This window comes from Rhodnius prolixus, unplaced genomic scaffold (genome assembly GCF_049639745.1).
Source record: "Rhodnius prolixus isolate KJV_2025 unplaced genomic scaffold, Rpr scaffold_11, whole genome shotgun sequence".
Lineage (NCBI taxonomy): Eukaryota > Metazoa > Arthropoda > Insecta > Hemiptera > Reduviidae > Rhodnius > Rhodnius prolixus.
Window position 1 is genome coordinate 5,627,153 of NW_027411625.1, and position 23,865 is coordinate 5,651,017.

The following is a 23,865-nucleotide window of genomic DNA, read 5'->3' on the forward strand; positions in this document are numbered from 1 at the left end:
TGAACGGTTTTCAATATTAATTTTCCACCAGAAATACACGTTTTAGGGAGGTCCTCTGACTGCCAAAAAATGTTATTTGTGACGCAAAGAAATGTAGTGTAATGTAATGGTTTTTGGGAGAATCGGGATAAATTTGTTTTATCATCAAATTAAAGCAATCATCACATCATTTTAATGTACCCCTGTATGCAAGACTTCTTGATCTATGATTACGGGTAAGAATATTTTGCCAGGGTGTTGGTCTAGAGTGGTCAAGAGCGTGGCTTTGTAAGTGGGAGATCCCCAGTTCGAATCCTGAGTATGACTATTTTTTAATAAAAAAACAAAGTATTATGATTTATTACGTATTAAGAATGACTGCAAACGCGGGATTTTTCACAGTTTTTTATGCGGTTTTCATAATCGTTGTCATAAATCAGTGGTCCTTTGGAAAACCCGATCAGTTTTTTGGCCATTACTCCGCCAAAATGAAGATACAGCATCGGGGGTGGAAATTTTGTAAACTAGACCACAAAAAACATATAATTTATTTAATGGGGTTTACCGAATTTCCGCTTTCCTAAAAAGTTATTAGCGATTGGTGCGTTTTAAATGGATCATCCTGTATATAACGTCGAATAGTCCTGGATTGTCAGAAATAGTCTTCAGTAACCCGCTGTTGGACTAGTGGCTTACCAACTCTGGATTGGTCGCTTGCCGTTCACGATACTACGCTAATGCGTGCTTATGGTGTGTATGTATCGTATTTTAATCACTTTCAGCATTTTTGCTTGTTGCGTCATTGTATGCAACTTCGAAATTCGTAAATAAAATGACGCGCTCATTTTGAGCATGCGCTAATATACAGGGTTTGTCCCAAAAGTAATGAGCCTCATTTTTATGCCATGCAACTGTACAGCGCACACATGTGCGACCGGCTGGAAGTGGTGGAAGGGACTCTAGGCTTGCCAGCGACCCCTGGTTCAGTTGCGTACGAGCTCTCGGAGCGGTGGGACGTCATTTTTAGTAAACCTCTGCGCAGTGCCTCGTCGTGGTTAGGATGGAGAGAACTTTGGAGCAACGCTATGCGATAAAATTTTGCGTCTAACTCCAAAAGACGGCGAAGGAAACCTTTGATTTGCTCACTCAGGCCTTCAAGGATGATTGCTTGTCGTACTCACAGGGCAAAAAGTGGCACAAGTCGTTCAAGGAAGGCCGGGAAGAAGTGGCCGATGAGGCCCGTTCTGGGCGTCCATCAACATCGCGTACGGACGATAATGTCACTCGTGTGCGAGATTTGTTGAACAAAGACCGCCGAATGAGTGTTCGTTTGATGTCAGAACAATTACAGCATGGCCAAGTCTTCTGAAACAATTCGATGAACATCTGTTTTCGGCAAATTTAATTGTTCTGACATCAAACGAACACTCATTCGGCGGTCTTTGTTCAACAAATCACGCACACGAGTGACATTATCGTCCGTACGCGATGTTGATGGACGCCCAGAACGGGCCTCATCGGCCACTTCTTCCCGGCCTTCCTTGAACGACTTGTGCCACTTTTTGCCCTGTGAGTACGACAAGCAATCATCCTTGAAGGCCTGAGTGAGCAAATCAAAGGTTTCCTTCGCCGTCTTTTGGAGTTTGACGCAAAATTTTATCGCATAGCGTTGCTCCAAAGTTCTCTCCATCCTAACCACGACGAGGCACTGCGCAGAGGTTTACTAAAAATGACGTCCCACCGCTCCAAGAGCTCGTACGCAACTGAACCAGGAGTCGCTGGCAAGCTTAGAGTCCCTTCCATCACTTCCAGCCGGTCGCACAAGTGTGTGCTGTACAGTTGCATGGCAAAAAAATGAGGCTCATTACTTTTGGGACAAACCCTGTATGTATGAATCATAAAGTGCAATGTGCCGATTTATAACTCGCCACAGCCTCGCAGATCTACGGCAGTAATCTGGTGAATCGATCCATTCTAAATGGCTAGAAAAAAAAACAAAAAAAGCCTAATTAGTAGATGATTTTCATTAGTACTTTGTTAAAACGCTAAAGCTGGAAGAGAAAGTTTCTGAGATCTGGTCTTCACTGTGCTGCACTGGCGTCGCAACTCCCAACGATGGCATTGTAACTTGGGCTTTGTTCGGGCCTCATCCTCTTCCAGAGCCAATCCAACTTAAGTGGAGAACTTCTTCAATTTAATAGAAAATCATTAAATGGAAATGGTTCCTGCTCTCTCCCGTGCCTTACGCTGGTCCTCTACCCCAGCCTCTTTCTCAACTTCCCTAAAATACGCCCCCATTCATCCTGGGCCAATGAAATCTGATTGAACCCAACAGATAGCTCTAATACAGAGATTAGAGTGACGGATAAAAATTTATATAAGATTCTTTTTCTTTTTTTTTTTCTATCTTGTAACAGTTTTACCATTCTTTTGTCTTTTCCGTTTTTCTCGTACTTCTGCTAAAAAGAAGTGCTGCGATCGTCCCAAATTTTATGAAATCCAGTTTTTTTTTTTTTTTGAAGCTCAATAAATGCACAAAAATGCAGTTGAAAATTTTACCAGAAATCATCGATAACAAATTTTTTACACATTAAAGTAAAAATTTCATTGTTTATAACAAACATTTCGAGACTTTGGGTAAAGCAAATTTATAGGAAATTTAATGCTCTTTCATTTGGAATAAGCAGATTTGTTGTAGGATAAAGGATAGAAAAGTTACGGCCGTTTTTATGGTGAAAAACGCGTAATATCGGCGGAAAAGTCCAAAAATGCAATTATCTTGGACACTATTGAGAATCGGGCCAAAGTGAAGAGAATATTTCCTGTTGCATTTGAGCTGCTGAATCACCTTCCGAAGTTTTGACACCTCTCCTCTGAGTACACCCTGGAATCAAGGATCCTCAAAAGGAAGCTTAATTCAGAATATTTATAAAAAGGCAATCTTTATCTCTTCACAAATACAGGCTACCACTTGTTCTTCTCAAAATTTTGTAGAGTAGCTACCTGACTTATTCTATTTTCTGAATGGATTTTAGGAGAGTATCTGGAATTGTACTTGGGCTCGCCCCTGATGATCGCTTCTATGTAACCAACCAAACCATTGATAATCACTTCAAGATTTTGTTTTCAATTTCCACAACACCCTAGCTGCACATCCTGCTTCTTTAGTCTGTCGCCTGCCTTCCCGAACAATTCCTGACGATCCTTCAAGACATCCTAAATGCCAATAGCCTTGTGATTTGCTTCAGTGAATACGTGGTACTAAAGCTATTAAATCTTATATGTGGAGTGTTACCTCCTGGGTAGTTTCTTACCTTATTGATTTAATGAAATTGTTCAGAGTAGCTGTATTAATCATGGCAAAATTGCGACGTTGTAATTAATGAGGTGAATTAAAATAAAAAACAAAAATCCCTCTGATGTACGAGTGATGAAAATTCCTTGGTGTTTTAAAGGATTTACTACCTTTACATTTGTTCTGCGATTTTAATGTAACGCCAAAATCCTGAGTTTGTTTAAAATCCTTAGAATGTTCGTCATTAAACCGTAAGATTTGGAGTGAGTTTTACACGCCATTTTTTTGTTTTTGTTTTTACTTTTGAGATATATCTTCTCATGGGACTCAAAATGTGTTATCCCTGGGAAAACTCCAATTTCATAAATTTGACAGAATGGCAATTCTAGCTCTTTACCCATAGCAAAATGTAAAAATGTTGATTAATAGCTAGCGCAAGTTGTAAGACTCCTGCGTATTCATATTTCTTAGGAAAACAATATCTCTAGCGATATCAGTCATAACTCTTTACGTTCTACAACCATTCCTTGTTATTGCTAGACGTTAGAAAGAAGCACTATCTATTGATTTGAGAATTATTTGCCGGCACTTTGGCATGCGGACCGTCTATTCTGCCCCGGTTCTCCAGGGAAATTCAAGCAAGTATTCTTAACGATTTATATACGTCAGCAAGTAGTCGGGTAACTGGTTAACCGCAAGGTCTTGCCCACCTCAACCAAGATGAACACGTTGAACCAATTCTCTATTTCAAGAATCTACCAGGTTGATACTACCTATTCGCACTTTAGTTGCAAAATATAAAAAGAAAATTTAGCGAGAAAAATTCATACAAATTTCAATTTCAATATTCTCATAGTTTCTCTCTAAAATAAAATTTATTCTACTTTCTCTCACTAGGTGATTGGAAGTATTGCTATCAACTCAAATTTTCGAATTAACAGTTTAACAGGAAATACATCAAAAACTGATAATCGCAGGTAACTGCAATTCTACCTATGCCACTTATATACAGGATGATCCATTTAAAACGCACCAATCGCTAATAACTTTTTAGGAAAGCGGAATTCCGAAAAAACCCACGAAGTAAACTATATGTTTTTTTTTTTTTGGTCTAGTTTTCAAATTTTCCACCCCCGATGCAGTATCTTTATTTTTGGCGGAGTTACGGTCAAAAAACTGATTAACATTTCATAAGCACCACTGGTTTTGACAATGATTATGAAAACTACAAAAAAAATGTGAAAAATGACTGACCCCGTTTTGATATCCCTAATATTTGTCGAGATATTTAAGATCAAAGTTACAATTTTATGAATTCGTGAACGGTTTTCAATATTAATTTTCCACCAGAAATACACGTTTTGGGAGGTCCTTTGACTGCAAAAAATGTTATTTGTGACTCAAAGAAATGTAGTGTAATGTAATGGTTTTTGGGAGAATCGGGATAAATTTGTTTTATCATCAAATAAAAGCAATTATCACATCATGTTAATGTACCCCCGTATGCGAGACTTCTTGAACTGTGATTACGGTAAGAATATCTTGCCAGGGATGTTGGTCTAATGGTCAAGAGCGTGGCTTTGTAAGTGAGAGATCACCAGTTCGTATCCCGCGTATGCAGTTATTCATAATACTTTTTTTAATGAAATGTAGTCATACGAGGGATTCGAACTGGGGATCTCCCATTTACAAAACCACGCTCTTGACCACTAGACCAACACCTGCCTCGACCGACAGCTGTGCAGCGTAAAGCCTTCTCTTTCAATTGTAGCGTCTCACGTGTTTGTAGAGAAATCTGTCTGACCGGAACCGTCGTTTGTGTAAGAGCTGTTAGTTTCGTTTTGCCGAAAACATGATACTACACATGTAGTAGAGCAACGAATTGTCGTGAAATTTCACATCAAAACTTGGGTAAAACCGCTACTGAAACTTATCTTTTATTAAAAGAAGTTTATGGTGATGAATGTTAATTACGTGCTCGAGTTTTTGAGTGGTTCAAGCGTTTCTAAGATGGCCGAGAAGACGTCGGAGATAATGACCGCCTGGGTCGCCCTTCCACGTCCAAAACGGATGAAAATAACGATTATAATTAATCAGCATTACTACCGGTGAGTTGCTTGCTCAACTCCGTGAAAGAGTAAGGAAAAAAAACGACCCTATTTGTGGAAGAAGCTCACACTGCATTGTCTGTCAAGGACGTTTATAGCCAAGTACAGCATCCCAGTTTTAGGCCATCCGCCTTATTCGCCTAACCTGGCCCCATATGACTTTTATCTGTTCCCCAAAGTCAAATCAGCATTAAAAGGAACACGATTTCAGTCCGTTGAAGCTGTGAAAGAAAAAGCGGCACGCGTCATGCAGGAGCTCACAGAAAAAGACTTCCAGCACTGTTTCGAACAATGGTAAATTCGCATGGAGCGTTGTAGGGATAGGGGAGAGGTGTATATTGAAGGTGATAATAACTAAATATGTATAAATTTAAAATGAAATGTTTTACATCTATAGTCTCGTTATTTAATAGCCACACCTCGAATGTTGTTCTCAATTAAAATCTCTCAGGATGTGATTTTTTCGATGTTATTTTACTATTGCTTTGAATATTTACTGAAGGTGCAGAAATCCCTACTAAAATTCTCGAACACTATAATCACTTTTTAATCGACTCCACTCTAGCCAATCCTCAATCAATGCCTGACATAATCAATCCTTAATCTGCTCTATAAAGCGAAAAATGTTTGCCGTTTTAAATATTCTTAAATTTACATATTACATCTGATACAAATAGTTTGTACTTACAATTTTGGCAATTTTCTTTATTTGGCGGCTACCTTTCCACCAGGTGACCACCGCTTCCGGTCTGGAGCCTCGAGCTTTGCACTCCACGTCGTATCTCTTGTCCGCGGAGATGTGACGCTCTTTGTTCAATATGTCCACTGCTATTGGCTTTACTGTAAAGAAAGGAAATAATTTTACATAGATTTTATAAACTCTACCCAAAATTATTTGAAAAGTGTTATGATTAGGGAACGGATTCGTATGTATTTACATATTTTTTTCTAGGCAATTTACAGACGTTTTTCAACTAGAAGTATTCATACTGACACTTTTTAAGCCGTTTGAGTCTACTTTTATTTCACATATTTCCACATATTTGGATGTTATCGCATATTTATACATATTTGATTAAAATAAATAAATATTTCTACATATTTAATCAAAATATGTACATATTTTTCATTTTGGGCATATTTTCATAATTGGGAGGTGGTTGACAGGAACTGTGAATCACAGACTGTAGGGCTGTGAATCACAGTGGGTACAATGGTTATTGTAATTTACACAGAATGCTGCTAATTTGTTTCTCTCTGATGCTGCCCCCAACATGGTCAAGGCTGGGCAATCTATTCAGGTATTTTATCCTAAGATAATTCATGTGACGTGTATTGCTCATGCCTTGCATCGAGTAGCAGAAACTGTCCGATCTTTGTTCAGTGACGTAGATTCCTTAATCTCCTCGGTTAAAAAAGTGTTCTTAAAAGCACCAAGTCGCATTAAAATGCTAAAAGATCTCTATCCAGACTTGTGCCTTCCACCAGAACCAATATTGACAAGATGGGGTATTTGGCTGGAAGCAGCTCAGTATTACTATGAAAACTACAATAAAATCAAGAATGTCCTTTCACATCTCGAAGACGAAGCAGTAGCGATAAATACAGCCAAGTCTTTATTCGAGAAACCTAATTTAAGGAACGACCTTGCATTCATTTCTGACAATTGCATATTTCTTGCACAAGCCATTACCCAACTTGAGTCCCAAAATGTTCGACTGACAGAAAACGTGTCCAACGTTAAAAAAGTCATCGAAAAGGTGGAAGGAATACCTGGGAGCAAGGGAGATCTGATCAGATCAAAACTGGTAGAAGTACTGAGCAAGAACAAAGGGTGGGAGACCATCTGCCAGATTTCTGATATTATTAGTGGAACAGAAGTCACCTCAGAACATCGTGTACCCTTTACAACCAACGAGATAACTTCTTTCAGCAAGGCACCTATAACATCTGTAGATGTTGAACGATCTTTTAGTCGTTACAAGTCCAACTTACGCCCAGATCGTCGTCACTTTACGTTCCAACATTTGAAATTTCATGTGGTTGCAAACAATTTCGAAGAGTGAAGTTTTCAAAATTGAAAATTTAACACATCTTTTTATAAATAGTAAAAATGTTCTTTGTTGTATAAATCATTATAACTTGTAAAAACAAATTATTTTGTTCCTAATAAATTATTATAAATTGTAAAAATGTTCTTTTCTTGTATAAATAATCATAACTTGCCAAAAAAAAAAAAAAAAAATCCATTTTCATAAAAAAAAATGTCCATTTTACTTAAATATTCCAGAAAATATTTTAAGAAAATCACATATTTTCCACATAATTGACGAAAATAAATGCATATTTTAGTTAAATATTTGGCATTTTTAAATACATAAAAATCCGTTCCTTAGTTATGATTGTGGAAAAACAATAACTCTATTTCTATCATACCTCATGAGATTATTATTATTATTATTATTTACTTACAGTTTACATCAAGTATGACCACTTTGCTGGCCGGTGGAGTAAGGTTGGTGTTTGATGCTTGGCAAATTAACCTGGCATTCAGATGCTGTCTACCAATGTTTGGGAACGATAGATGATTCACAGTTATGCCATCCGAACGTTGTTCGTAAGAATCATCTATCATAGTGTTCTCCAGATACCATACTACTCGCGGCCTCGGACGACCTAGTAACAATTATTATGGTTTTTAAATACATTATTAAATTAGTATTTTTTTTATAACATGAAGCTTGAATGAAGAAACAGGATGCAATTATTAATTAAAGGAACGTAACCAAACCTATTAAGGCTTACTAAATACCAATTTTACCTAAATTAAGCGCCTACCTGTAATTTAAAGTTGCATTTTGGATGCAATAAAAAGTAAAATTAACTTATTTTGGATTTTTTTTTTTTTTATTATTTATCCTTTTAATGAAATTTACACCTGTACCTACAGGGCACAATAAGTAAATGCGATAAGTGTATATAAGTAGCGTGGCAGACGTGAATGACGGTCATCCAGTGATGGCCGCCATTAGTCACCCAGTTGGTCACGGGGCCAACGGGGCCTCAGCCGTCTTCGAGGATTGGAGGGTAGCGTAGTTGAAGACAAGTTTGCAGCTAAAGGGTTGGGATGAAATGAGAGTTTTTGATGAAAATTTTTATATCGGATTTTGGCAAGTTCGGAGATGAGTGGAATTTGGAGATCTGTATGGATTGTGTGGTTGCCTAACACATAGAATGGAGCGTCTATTATGCGGCGGAGTATTTTGGATTGGAGTGTTTGCAGTCTATTGATGTTGGATTTTTTAGCTGTTCCGTAATGTTCGAGTCCGTAAGTCCATATTGGTGTGAGAAGAACTGTATAGAGTTGTCGTTTGTTCTGTAGAAAGAGTTTTGAGCGTTTGTCGAGTAGTCTGGCGAGAAGTTTGTATCGTTTGTTTAGTTCGGTACGTTTAAGTCTCGTACGGGGGTTCCAGGTAAGTCTCTTGTCTAGGTACATTCCAAGGTACCGCACATGGTCGGCTGGTGGGATAGGTGTATGATGTAAGAAGACAGGTGGTGGAGTTTGTCGTTTGAGTGTGAAGACTATGTATTTAGACTTAGTTGGGTTAATTTTTATACGCCAGTTTTCTAACCAAGGTTCTATGAAGGTGAAGGTGGGACTGTAGTGAGCGTACTGCGAGGATAGGGTCAGAGTGTATGGAGAGAATGGCAGTGTCATCAGCGAAGGTGTATTAAGGTTAGAAGGTAAGTCGGCAGTGTAGATTGTGTAAAGTAGAGGAGCTAAGACACTTCCCTGTGGCACACCAGCCAGGACAAGATAAATTGAAGAGTGAGTAGTGCCTTGAAGAACTTGAAAGAATCTGTCAGAGAGATAAGAACTGAGTATGAGGTAATAAGTGCTAGGAAGGATGCGTTTGAGTTTCCACAGTTTCCACAGTGCCAGACTCGGTCAAAGGAATACTCCAGCGCAGTATTGTTTTCGCTCGAGTGTAGAAGCGATGGTGTCTACAACACGATGGGCCCGCTGGATCGTCGAGTGGCAGCTTCTGAAACCAAACTGATGGCCTGGAAAAACCTTTTAAGGGCTAAAATAATCCCAATTTACAGTACATTAGGGATTTTGGTTACAAATTTTACACTTATTTTTTCATTTTTTTTTATGATTTAAGGCGGGTCAACATCTCAAGTTATTGGCGCCCGGAGCATTTTTTCTGAGCACTGCCGGTCTCTGGACAGTTGCTCTCTCGTTACAAACAACACTGTCCACATCACCGGACAGTGAGCTGTAAGAAGCTCCTACGAAGAGAAAATCTAAGGGTCAGCAGCTGGATTCGAACCCGGGACCACTGCGTAGGAATCCAACACGCTAACCGCATAGCTAATCCCTTCCTTACTAAACTTATTAATACGTTAAATACATTGTGATCTCTTAAACTACAGTTTTTTCACCTTTTTTTAAAAAAATCCCGCAATAAAAACAGCTCAAAAGATCCGATTTTAATCATTTAAAAAATCTGACAATAGCCTTTCGATTGGGTCTTACAAGTACAGAAAACACGCAAGAGGCATGGCCGAAAGAATATGGTGGAAGCTTCACGCTGAAAGGGGGACCAAATCAGATCAGAACTGACTAGGATGCTGGGACGGCATGGAAACAAACACAGGCTGTTTAGAGGGTATATGAACTACCGAGGCCTTCGACATGCAAACCTACATACATAAACTCTGGTGAAATATTTACAGTTTAGCTCTGTTTGAATTGCGGATGTTGGTGTTGGAGGGAGATGTTTACCTTTTGCTACTGCAGTAGCCCTCTTGGTCTATATACATATCATATTAAGCTTGCATTAACTCCTCGTACAGCTTCCTTAATTAGTTAGCTCTTCATATTAATAAAATTACTCCAAAGCAAACAGATCCAACCATTAGAATCATAAAATTTGTTGTCATACACTAACACGACTAATCTTTTTGGACGTTCCAGGTAACTGATTGGCTAGTCATATTTGTACACCTTTAACAGTAAATCTAGCGAAATATTAGAGCCCTAACCTCGCTTGAAGTCAACTTTACGTTAAATGTTACAAATAAAAGTGATCCTTTTTATATCTCATACAGGGTGCAGCAGAAAATAATGCGAAGACATTAATCGCACAGAACTATAAAACTATCAGCAGTTTTGAATTCTTAAGGCGTAAGATATATTTATTTATTTTATAATAGTTTTGTCAAAATTTAGGGGCGAGTGTTGGTCTAGTGTAGGGGTCGGCAACCTATTTTAAGTAGAGAGCCATTTCTCCTTAAATAATTTTAATAAATCTTACCAAGAGCCGCAAGGATGATAGTGTAAAAACCTCTGTAGATCATTTGTATTCACAGATTATTATTTTATGATATTCAATAACATTTAAATGTTTTATATATTTATTTTCACATATTGCAAAGTAAATAAACAAATAAATAATAACTTAACGAATGAAAAGGCGGCAGTCTTACAATATAAATCAAGTACTTTATTTTGATATTCTATAATTCCATTCAATTTCGAACCTATCACATTTAAAATTATTTTTGAAAAAATACCTTTAATAAATGGAACTTTAATTCGTTTCAATAAAATTAAAATATTAAAATATTTGGGCAGGCTGTAGAGCCACACAATTTGGATAAAAGAGCCCTGTATGCGGCCGCGGGTTGCTGACCCCTGGTCTAGTGGTCATAAGCTTGGCTTAGTATGTAGGAGATTCCCAGTTCGAATCCCGCGTATGGCTACTTTTTATTTGTTACATAAAATTGTTATGAGCTTCTGCATCCCGCCGTCCACGACACCTAGTTGGTAGTTGGAAGTTGAGCTCCGCTTAAAAACCAAAATTGTGGATTTCCCGTACTGCTAAACGAAATATCTATCCTACCCAAATAAATACAAAAAAATTAGTTACAGAAACATTTAGAAAACGACAAGGAGTAATGCAGTTCTCGAATTATTCAACTGGTTATGTCAACGATTATTGAGGGGACATCTCCTGTTCAAAAAGGATGCAGAGTGAGCCGGCGCCGTTGTCTTGATGGAGAACCCCGTGACTTGTTCTTCCACAAAATCGGGTCGTTTTTTTCCTTACTCTTTCACGGAGTTGAGCAAGCACCTCACGGTAGTAATGTTGATTAATTATAATTGATATTTTCATTCACGTTTTGGTCGTGAAGGGGCGACCCAGGCGGTCATCATTTCCGACGTCTTCTCGGCCATCTTGGAAACCACTCAAAAAACTTGCACACGTGATAAACATTCATCGCCATAAACTTCTTTTAATAAAAAGATAAGTTTCAGTAGCGGTTTTACCCAAGTTTTGAAGTGAAATTTCACGACAATTCGTTGCTCTACTAACATGTTTTCGGCCAAAACGAAACTAACACCTCCTTACACAAACGACGGTTCCGGTCAGACAGATTTCTCTACAAACACTTGAGACGCTGCAATCGAAAGAGAAGGCATTACGCTGCACAGCTGTTGGTCGTTAGGATTTGGCACGCGCATAGTTCTTCTGTAGGAGCATCAGTCTCGTTATTTAATAGCCACACCTCGTATTCAACTAAGCCATTCCCTAGCAAGTATTTGTACGTACTGTGCGTAATTAAATTTTTGGTAAATTTAGTTAACATCAAAGGTTTGGATTTTCTTAATTGGATTCCATAGTACTTAATAGGCTCACCGCTAATGTACCACTTTAGGTATTGTAATATTTCATTAAGAAATGTTTAACCCAAATTCCCGAGCAAGAAGAATATCAGCACAACGGAAGTAAGTCTTGACCAAACAGGCTTTTACACGTTTTATTGTAATCGCTCAAAGGGGTTTATCTGAACCTTGGACAACACGTGTGTTAGATCTATCCATTTTTCTCTGAAATTACCTCCAAGAATACTTAGTGATTCTAGCAGAGCTGTGATTATGACTTAAATTCATCAGTAATACTTTTAAGCGCACACTTTAAATGGACAGACTTTGATCTACTTGCTTTTAAAATCTTGTACCCTGGCAGAGATATTATACATAATTAAGACTCTTAATTACAAAATGGCTGCGCTATCTACGTTTTAATAATTCTTGAAAGCTGTACTATTTTCTGTTTTAATTCCAAAAATATATAATTAATAACGGCAAGGAGTAATGCACTTTTTGAATTATTCAACTGGCTATGTCAACGATTATTGAAGGGACATCTCCAGTTCAAAAAGGATTGACGCACTTACTTCTCCTTTTGTGTCTTACTAAAGGAGGGAGACAGCGAGTGAACAGGAGAAAGAGACAAAGAGAGGCAGGGCACATAATAAATTATTCGCAACTTACTGCACGTTGAGTTTGGGATACTTTAGGGACGAAGGGAGCTACGCCAGTTGTCCTTTCAACTTGACAAAGGGCATTAAGTAAGCACAGAGAGAAAGCATAAGGTTTTAGTAACCTTCCCTTACGGCTACCTAAACAGCAGGTATTGCAATCTTTAACAGAAATCTTGAAAAGGAATAAGTGTACAACTTGATAATCGTGATCCAGTCAGTAAAATTCAAAATCAAAGAATCTAGGTTTAAAGACCCACACTCGACTACTTTAACTAAAATTTTTGAATTTCTAACTTATAAGTTTTGCCCACATGGATTTTTTTAAAATTATTTTCATTCTTCCCTTCCCAAAATGCCCAAAAACGAATTTTAAAAAAATATACAATATATACAGGGAGGCCAGAGTTATATGCTCCACCCACTTTTTTTTTAAACGGCGGGAAATTTCGAAATTATTAGTTTATTTTCAGTTATTGACCCATTTTTTTAAAAAATAATCTCGAGATACAGCATCCAGCTTTCTTTTTTCAAATGGAACGTTAATTTTTTTTTTTGCATATTTTTATAGTATTTGAGCTCCTAAAAAAAACAGAAAAAAATAATTTTGAAATCGGTTAGGTTTTCCAAAAGTTATGGTAATTTAAAATGTGAAAATCAAATTTCAGTTTAATGTCAAAATTACGTTATTTTTTTTTTAAAGAATCTGTTCAAACTGGACACAATCAACGGATAGGCAAGCCAAAACTCTGGATTCCCACGCTCTGTTTGTAGCAGCTACTAATGGTGGCAAAGTCAAGATCTAGGCAGGCTAGAGTTATTCGACGTTCAGGTTGTTTTTTTCTACAAACGTTTGGTGTGGAGTTTTAGGAAATCGATCTAATCGGCCCATACTTCTACAGAGAGAACTTAACTGGTGCAAGGTATCTAACTTTATTTTTTTTTAAAGAGACTTTTTGCCAGTTCTGCTTGAAGATGTTCCATCAACATCGTCGGCTAGATATGTATTTTCAACAAGATGGTTGCCTGGCACATAATGCGAGAGTTGTTCGAGGTTACCTGGACAGAAATTTCCATGAAAAGTGCTTAGGGACTCATTGTGCCCCATCCAATGTCCACCTCGATCTCTGGACTTAACCCTAATGGACTATTTTTTTGTTGGGATATCTAAAAAATCAAGTGTACAGTAACCTTAATCCCGTGGCTTCAGTCGAATATCTGGAACGTCGAATAACTCTAGCCTGCCTAGAACTTGACTTTGCCACTATAAGTGCTGCTACAAACAGAACGTGGGAGGAGTCCAGAGTTTTGGCTTGCCTATCCGTTGATTATGTCCAATTTGAACAGCTTCTTTAAAAAAAAATAAGGTAATTTTGACATTAAACTGAAATTTGTTTTTCATATTTTAAATTACCATAACTTTTGAAAAAACTAACCGATTTCAAAAAGTTTTGTTTTGTTCCTTTTTTAGGAGCTCAAAAACTATAAAAATATGCAAAAAAAATGTAACGTTCCATTTGAAAAAACAATTTTAGATGCTGTATCTCGAGATACAAGGATTTAAAAAAAATGGGTCAATCACTGAAAATAAACTAGACTAAAAATGATTAAATACGTGTTTTTTATTTTTTTCAAAATTTCCCGCCGTTAAAAAAAAGTGGGTGGAGCATGTAACCATGGTTACCCTGTATATTAAAATCAGGCTACAGAAGTTTTTTTTTTTTTTTTGTTTTCAAAATCATAACTTTAACAATACAATCCATTTTGGGTGACCTTTCGACCACCAAGCTAAAAAAAAAAGTAATTTCTCTGACACATTCTCGTTATCCTGGACACATATAACACATTTTGGAAATTATTATAATTTCGTAGAACTGTCAAGTGATTGTATTGGTCAATTACACAATTTGAAACATGCAATTTATTGCAGTGTAAAATATGATTTTAATTAGAATATAAAGTCTCCCATTAAACTCCATGCTAAATTTGTTTCATTATTTTATCACAAAGTTATTTCTCTACGTGAAAATTTGAATTATATATAATTAAGCGCTAATTGGCCTTTATAAGTCTGATCAATTCAAGGCCGCATAAATTGAAGAAATTATAAAAAACATTATTGACTAGATATGACCGTTTATCCATATACAGGGTGAACCAGTAAGTATTGTCAATAGGCCTACTGCGTGTAGTACCTCTAAAGTGGATTTCAATGACGTAGTGGCCAACTTCATATTTTCCTCTGTTCTTGAGTGACGTCACTTTAAAGTTTTTTTCTAAAATCATTACTTTTTTCCAATAAAAATGTTATTACTCAGAAAGTTTTAGTCCGAATTCGATTCTGATGACACGGTTAGAAAGACAGATAAATTTCCTAAAAATTGACACCATTTTGAAGCATAAATTATTCTCCAAACTGCCTCAATCTTCCTCCAGAAACTGGGAAAATAAAAGTAATAGATAGTGCTGCACGAGACCGAGACGAGGCGAGACTTTATGCAGTCTCGATCTCGGTCTCGGTCTCGGTCGCTCAAATCTCGGTCTCGGTCTCAGTTTTTTTGAATTTTTGTTTAAGTATTAAAAGTGGTTTGCTATTAATAATCTTTTCAAAAAATGTTATTATTTTCTAATAATTATTTTAATTTATATATTGGTAATGAAAATGTGTGTAAAAGAAGACAACTACTTACACTTCAATGCATCATATATTACTATTACTGTCATATATCTTTATATAATTTCAAAAAGATGTTAAAAACGCGCCAAATGAAAGACCCAAATAACGTATCTGCCTGCTATAACAAGTTGATTCGTGAAATAAAAAATACACCTCCCAACAAACTTCCCGCTCTATTAGTTATGGCTGTTGGTGAAGATAAAGAATCTGATGATTCACCTTTTGACGACGACGACGACTTCATCAATATTTTTGCACCATTTGCTCAAAAATCAGCAAATATCACCGAAGCATGGAAGACAGAAATAATTAATTATACCAAATTAGACCAAGCACCAGTAGACGTTGACATTTTAGACTTGAGAATTCCTTCAAAAATTTGTCTAGAATGGCAAAAGATATTTTTAGTATCTGTGCAACTTCAGTGCCATCGGAAAGATTATTTTCGCAAGCTGCGATGATAATGACCAATAGAAGATCTTCTTTAACTTCTGATTCAGTAAAAGCTCTTTTATGTATCAATACTTAGGCAAACAGTATCTTAAAAACGAAAATAGTGCGAGACCTGCGAAGCTAATGAGTATTGTGGTACTGGGTTCAATTCCCGGTCTTAGGCCTTGGATTTTATTTAATGGTTAATATGAGAAATTTACAGTAAAGTATGTTTGCTAGTCGCATCCGTCCGTAGTTGGACGTAAAGCCCCGCCTGAAAAATAGGCGATTACTTTACTTTGCTTACTTTACTTATGTAATTCGAAGTCAAATAGATGTAGTAATATTGAACATATATAATAAAATCGTAACTTTTAATAATTAATTCAATACCCGTAATGATTATTTATTAATAAAGAACATAATTTTATAATTTTGTAGCTAAAAATTAATATTTGAAAAACCGAGACGAGACCGAGATTTCTCGACGAGATATATATCATGTCTCGATCTCGGTCTCGGTCTCGGTTGCTCAAGTCTCGTCTCGGTCTCGTTTCTCGTGCAGCACTAGTAATAGAAATTTTTAAGAAAACTCATTAGGCTCTTATGTGATCATTTTCAGACCTAGGTGCTGGCACTTTTTACAAAAGTTTTCTTGTCTAATGGGCTTTGAAACGGTATATCATTTTCCAGGATTCATTTTATCTTCGTATGAGAAATTGCGTTTGTTTTGTAAGAAAACGTGTTCACGAGCATACAGCAGTGATATTGTATTGTGTTGTTTAATTCATTAAACTCTTGTGGATGGAGCTGTAGTCAATTTTTAAAGTAGATTGTCTTAAAATAAGATAGTCTAAGGTTACTTATTGCACATAAAAAAAAAAAAAAAAAATCTAAACTGAAATATTTGACAAAATGTTAGATTTTGAAACTAAGCAAATTAGCCTTCGATTATAAAAATAGCACTTGTTTAAAATATTTTCTAACATATAATAGCACATTTAAGGGAAGGGATTAGCTATGAGGTTAGCATATTGGACTCCCACGCGGAGGTCCCGGGTTCGAATCCAGCAGCTGACCCTTAGATTTTCTCTTCCTAGGAGCTTCTTACAGCTCACTGTCCGGTGATGGACAGTGTTGTCTGTAACGAGAGAACACTGTCCGGAGGCCGGCAGTGCACTGGAAAAAGCTCCGGGCGCTAATAACCTTGCATGTTGACGCGCCTTAAATCATTAAAAAAAAAAAAAAAAATAGCACATTTAACGGGATTAAATTTGTTTTTCATGGAGTAATTTCCCAAAACCCGAAAACACAAATGATAATTGGATTTCAAGCCCCTTCTATGAAGAAAATTTAGGAAAAGCTACATCATTATCGATAAAAGATAAAGAAAATTTATTAGAATTATCATATGACAGAACTTAAATGATAACTATGTAAAGATCTGCTTAAAGAGACTGGATTGTAATGAGTAAGCTCGATCCAAGCAACATTAAATTTAATTGGTACTTATAGAGGTAGTTGAATGCTTAAAAGAAATTAATTTAGAAGATTTGGGCGCGAATATAATAATCCTAAATTAGAACTTTGTAAATTAATTAATAATTTTGAAGAGAAAAATATGTAGGCAATTTTTAATTGTTTAAAAAACGTTTTAAAACTAAGATCTTACACTTTAGTTTATAAAGTGAACATGAACTTGAACTGCTTTGTAACAGATACATTGTATCTCTATACACAAATAAAGGTAATATTAATAAAATAATACACTCGGAATAACAAATTTCACGAAATACAATCATTTTTATGAAGTGGTACAATTTAGCATGATGTACTACCAAGTGGTACGCAATCCACAAAAAGGTTGGGAAACGCTGCTTTAATGCCTTACTCAAGGACCAAGAGTGTCAGCTGCATATACATCGTACGAATCTTATTTTAAACACATGATGTTAAAATTTGACATGCATGGGTGTTTCCTCCTTTACAGCAGTAAGAGAAACGGATTTACGTCCAAATAAAAGGGAATATTTTGGATAAAGTTATTTTAATGCGTTAATGTAAAGGTGGGCCTGTGGTACTGTGGCGGACAATATTCTGCGGTGAGCGGGTCCCCCAAGACCGGTGGTCTCACTAAATTCATATTAGCGTCATTTATTTGAATTACTTCCGCCGCTGTTTAGACAAGCTGATTTGGACTAGATTATTTGCTACATGATTTACTCGATTATAAACATCATTATATGAATGGGTTAATTAACAAACTGCTAGTAGTAACATTTTAAAATTAAATTACTTTAATATCCGAAATAGAGGTTCTTTTTACCTCCCTCGTATTGCATGATTCAATTAAAAGTATCTGCAGATAATCTTGCAGATATGTTTTGGGATTTAAAGGAGTCAGTGACTAAGGCCAAGACAATGGCAGCAGAAACGTGGAGATTCAGTTGCAGATCCTCTACACTGTGAGCTGGGAGCTAAATTTAGGTTAAACATAGGCCATCAAATGACAAATAAAAACACATACAGGGTGTCCCAAGCTATATGGATAACGACTTTTTCTCGGAAACTAAGATAGAAAAAAACTAAAAAATACGTGTTCCCTTAGTTTTTTGTTAGGAATCCAAATTTAATTTATAAATTTTTTTCGGTGCTTCCAGAAGCGAGATACAGGCACCAACTTCGTTTTTTCAAATGGAGAGGTGCGGTTTTTATTTCAGAAATAGATTCCTCTATTTTTTTTTAAAGAAAAATTTACTCGAACGGTTTTTTTCTGTGAGCGATATTTTACAAGTTATGAATGAAAACATGATTCTGATAAGAAATTTCAAAATGATAATATTATAACGGTTTTTTGATAGAATAAGAAGAAAAGTACGATTTTATTATAAATTTTACTCCTCATTGATATTACAGATCATGCTCGAAATAGCCTCCACCATCAGAGATGCATAGACATGCTCTTTCCTGCCAATTGTCCCTTACTGCCAAAGAAATAGATTCGGCTTTAACCGAGTTACGGGCATCTATTATTCTCTGCTTTAGTTCATCTACAGATGCAATCCCGGCTTGATTCTGATACACCTAGATTTAGAAATGCTTTTAGGTAAGCAGAAATAAGGAAAGAAAGAAAAAAGTTATGAATAATCACCTTGTTTTTCAGGTATCCCCAAAGGAAATAGTCCATAGGTGTCGAGGTGAACGAGTTGGCCACTGCATCGTCCCCAGTGTCGATATAACACGCCCATCAAATTGCCTTCGAGATATCTCATTACATGCCTGATGGTGTTATATCGACACGGGGGGACGATTCAGTGGCCACCTCGTTCACCGGATTTAGTCAATATTTAATTAGATTGTCTTAAAATAAGGAAGTCAAAGGTTGCAAATTGCACTTTAAACATTTACTTCTGATCTATCTGAAATATTTGAGAAAATGTTAGGAAATATTTCAAGCAAGTGCTATTTTTATAATCGAAGGTTAATTTGCTTAGTTTCAAATAGGGTACAATATTTTTTTTATTGTTTATTTTCCTTTGACTTCCTTATTTTAAGACAATCTACTTTAAAAATTGACTATTGGTCCATCTAAAAGAGTTTTCAATGAATTAAACAACTTGATAAACTAACACTGTTGAGTGCTCGTGAACACGTTTTCTTGCAAAAAAAAAACGTAATTTCTCGTACGAAGATAAAAAGGAATCCTGGAAAATGATATACCTTTTGAAAGCCCATCAGACAAGGAAACTTTATTAAAAAGTCTAGTACCTAGGTCTGATAATGATCACACACGAGCTTAATGAGTTTCCTTAAAAATTTCAATTACTTTTATTTTCCCAGTTTCTGGAGGAAGATTGAGGCTGTTTGGAAAATAATTTATGCTTCAAAATGGTGTCAATTTTTAGGAAATTTATCTGTCTTTCTAACCGTATCATCAGAATTGAATTTGGACTAAAACTTTCTGAGTAATAACATTTTTGCTGCAAATAAGTAATGTTTTTAGGAAAAAAAGTTTAAAGTGACGTCACTCAAGAACAGTGGAAAATATGAAGTTGGCTAATACGTCATTGAACTCCACTTTAGATGTACTACACACAGTAGGCCTATGGACAATACTTACTGGTTCACCCTGTATAACTAATTTGTCGTTAGTTTTTTTTTTTTTTTTTTTTTTTTTGTAAAATAAATAAATCTGTGTTTCTTTCAGACAACACGTTGGAGTGAAGTGAGTCTCTCCGTTATTTAGCGGATAGCAATGAAAGAGACAAACCTCAGATTTTTTTATATTAACAAAAAATATAAATAAAATGGAAAGAAAGAAAACAGTTGAAACATTAAGTTTGATTAGTGTAACGTAACAGTAGGGCAGCCTTTTATCTGCTTTTATATGTTGCTTCAAAAAATATATTGGCCATTTTACAGAACACTTTGGGGCCAAATTGAGCTACTCTGTTACAGCATCTGAGCATATAGACATCAAGTGTGGCTCCTTAATCAATAACTCAATGCAGTAAACTCAAGCTGCATTGTTTCTCAACATTAATACCGGATTGTACGGCACCTATTGTCAATACAATTCGCATATCCACTGGCATTAATTGATATACACCTGTCATTCTTTGCCCTAATGCATTCTAAATTGGCATTGTTCCTGTGTTAAACTATTCTTTATCGTCTATAAATTTATCTCATTTAATGCAAATGATGTGTAATTTTATTTATGACTAGCTGTACCCCGGCCACGCTTTACTGAGACCCAGTCTGGTTAAATAGAACTATTCCGGACGATGCAAGAGCTAAGGCTATGTCATTTTAGGATCGAATAGTTACCAGAATCTATCTAATTAGAAACGTTTTACCACTTCTTCTGGTGCATCTAAGATTTCTCCAACCCCTGACAGTTTATTTGATGCCTTTTTGTTCAAGCGTTAGCACATACAACAAAAGATATACCGCTTTCAGCGACAGATCGGTTGGCATTAAAGTACAATGTTAGAAACAGAAATTATGGAAATTCCAGCAAAACTAATGAAGATTTTGTAATTTTCTCTGTTTTCTGAACTACAGGATCCAAAACCAGCCGACCTAATGTGTATAATACACGGTTGGCATTATAGTACAAAGTAAGAAACAGAAATTATGGAAATTCCAGCAAAACTAATGAAGATTTTGTAATTTTCTCTGTTTTCTGAACTACAGGATCCAAAACCAGCCGACCTAATGTGTATAATACACGGTTGGCATTAAAGTACAATGTTAGAAACAGAAATTATGGAAATTCCAGCAAAACTAATGAAGATTTTGTATTTTTCTCTCTTTTCTGAACTACAGGATCCAAAACCAGCCGACCTAATGTGTATAATACACGCTTGGTATTAAAGTACAAAGTAAGAAACAGAAATTATGGAAATTCCAGCAAAACTAATGAAGATTTTGTATTTTTCTCTCTTTTCTGAACTACAGGATCCAAAACCAGCCGACCTAATGTGTATAATACACGGTTGGCATTAAAGTACAATGTTAGAAACAGAAATTATGAAAATTCCAGCAAAACTAATGAAGATTTTGTATTTTTCTCTGTTTTCTGAACTACAGGATCCAAAACCAGCCGACCTAATGTGTATAATACACGGTTGGCATTAAAGTACAATGTTACAAACAGAAATTATGGAAATCCAGCAAAACTAATGAAGATTTTGTATTTTTCTCTGTTTTCTGAACTACAGGATCCAAAAATAGTCGACCTAATGTGTATAATACACGGTTGGCGTTAAAGTACAAAGTAAGAAACAGAAATTATGGAAATTCCAGCAAAACTAATGAAGATTTTGTATTTTTCTCTGTTTTCTGAACTACAGGATCCAAAACCAGCCGACCTAATGTGTATAATACACGCTTGGTATTAAAGTACAAAGTAAGAAACAGAAATTATGGAAATTACAGCAAAACTAATGAAGATTTTGTATTTTTCTCTCTTTTCTGAACTACAGGATCCAAAACCAGCCGACCTAATGTGTATAATACACGGTTGGCATTAAAGTACAATGTTAGAAACAGAAATTATGAAAATTCCAGCAAAACTAATGAAGATTTTGTATTTTTCTCTGTTTTCTGAACTACAGGATCCAAAACCAGCCGACCTAATGTGTATAATACACGGTTGGCATTAAAGTACAATGTTACAAACAGAAATTATGGAAATCCAGCAAAACTAATGAAGATTTTGTATTTTTCTCTGTTTTCTGAACTACAGGATCCAAAAATAGTCGACCTAATGTGTATAATACACGGTTGGCGTTAAAGTACAAAGTAAGAAACAGAAATTATGGAAATTCCAGCAAAACTAATGAAGATTTTGTATTTTTCTCTGTTTTCTAAACCTCTAATTGCGAGACCAGCCGGCCTATTGTGTATGCATTGCACACCTTGTTCTATTGTCTGTTTCTAACATTGTATTATTTTATTATAATACACGCTTGTCCAAATACTCAGTTGCTGGAAGACGTTGTGCTTATTTATGAAAGAAGCATTCATCTTGATTGTGATGTGCACGATGCAACAGTCTGCCTATCGTAGTTTCTTTAAATATTTGCCAGGTTGTCCGTCGACTTGCTCTCCTCGTTTGCATCGTTCAAATGATTTTTCTATTCGCATTCCATCTGTAATACGTTGGCACATCCGAATACTGCAGTGTTTTATAACTAAAGCAACGTGAAGAACTACAGGGCTACTTGTTGCACGTTGAAATCTATGAAGATTCAATTTAACAATGCAATCGGAAACATGAAAATATTTAGTACGTATAGCGCTGGTTTTACGGCGGTCGAGGTGGTCAACTCTTATAAATATTTAGGTATCGTTCTGACATCAAATTTATCTTTGGCAAGGCATTTTAAAGAAAAGTGTGAAAATGCTAAGTTTGCTCTGAATGCTTTTAATAAAATACTCTTGGATAAGTCTGTGCCTTTTTCATCCAAATTAAATATTTTTAATGCAGTGGCAAGATCTATCATCTGTTATGGGTCGCAAATATGGGGGTCGCAAATGCACAAACACGTAGAATTTCCGTTTAAATTTTTCATTAAAAAGTGTTTTAATTTGCCCTGGAACACGCCCGACTTCATATTGCATTTGGAGACACAACTAATGCCCACATTTCTATACTCATTCAGACTTCACTATAAATACATTCGCAAGTGCTTGCTTCTCCCCCCTGTTAGATATCCTCATGTACTAGCAAAGATTATTATAAAAAATAAACTGTTCTGGTAAAAGGATTGGGAAAATATGTGTAATTTATATGACATAAAATTGGAGGAAATGATAGCGGGAGTGATCAAAATGGGCTATATTGTGAATAAAATAAAAGTAAATTTAATGTATAATTATAAAGTCAAAGCCCAGAATAGTATTCATCATGTTATCTATAAACAGCTGGATCAGAACAAGAATTATATTTTCAGTCATATGGACTCAAATACAATTAGTTGGATATTTAAGTGTAGGGCAGAAGTGATCTGCTTAAATAAATATTATTTTAATAAAGAAATAAAATTATGTTCGCTGGGCAATAGACGGGAGGATGAGGATATCTATCATTTTATCTGCATATGCCCCATACTGAAAGAATTTCGCATCTTATGTTTTCGGAATACTGTACTTAACTTTGAGGATCTCCTATATTATCTAAATGGGAATGATTGGCCCAATTTAGTCAAGTATGTTAAAATGGCCTGGAAGTACAGATATGAATTAGTCCAGCAATTCAATTTTTAATGATCCTTAATTCTATGGTTTCCTTATTTTTGGTTTTGTTTAATGTACATTTTCTGTTTCTCAGATGCCTCGATATTTTGTTTGTTTATCGTGTTATGGTCTGCAATTTGTATTGTATTGTATTTATATTATCTGTATTTATATTGTAGTATATTTATATTATATTGTACGCCCTGTCAATGGTTTTGTGCTTATTCAAAAGACGACCCCCTCAGACGGCCTATGGCCATGAGTACGTCTTTAAATGTATTAATAATGTAATC

At 35.9% G+C, this 23,865-nt stretch overlaps 1 protein-coding gene across 2 annotated transcripts in view; it reads right to left on the reverse strand.

Annotated features, from left to right (window-relative positions):
- The window catches only part of side-IV (sidestep IV transmembrane protein), a 141,657-nt gene that overhangs the window by 87,291 nt on the left and 30,501 nt on the right, over positions 1–23,865 (reverse strand). For both annotated transcript variants that reach the window (XM_074138817.1, XM_074138818.1), the window contains exons 4-5: positions 7,855–8,058; positions 6,071–6,222 (exon numbers count right to left, since the gene is read on the reverse strand). In XM_074138817.1, coding sequence (XP_073994918.1) covers positions 6,071–6,222; positions 7,855–8,058 — 356 coding nt within the window. The remainder of the gene's footprint in view (positions 1–6,070; positions 6,223–7,854; positions 8,059–23,865) is intronic.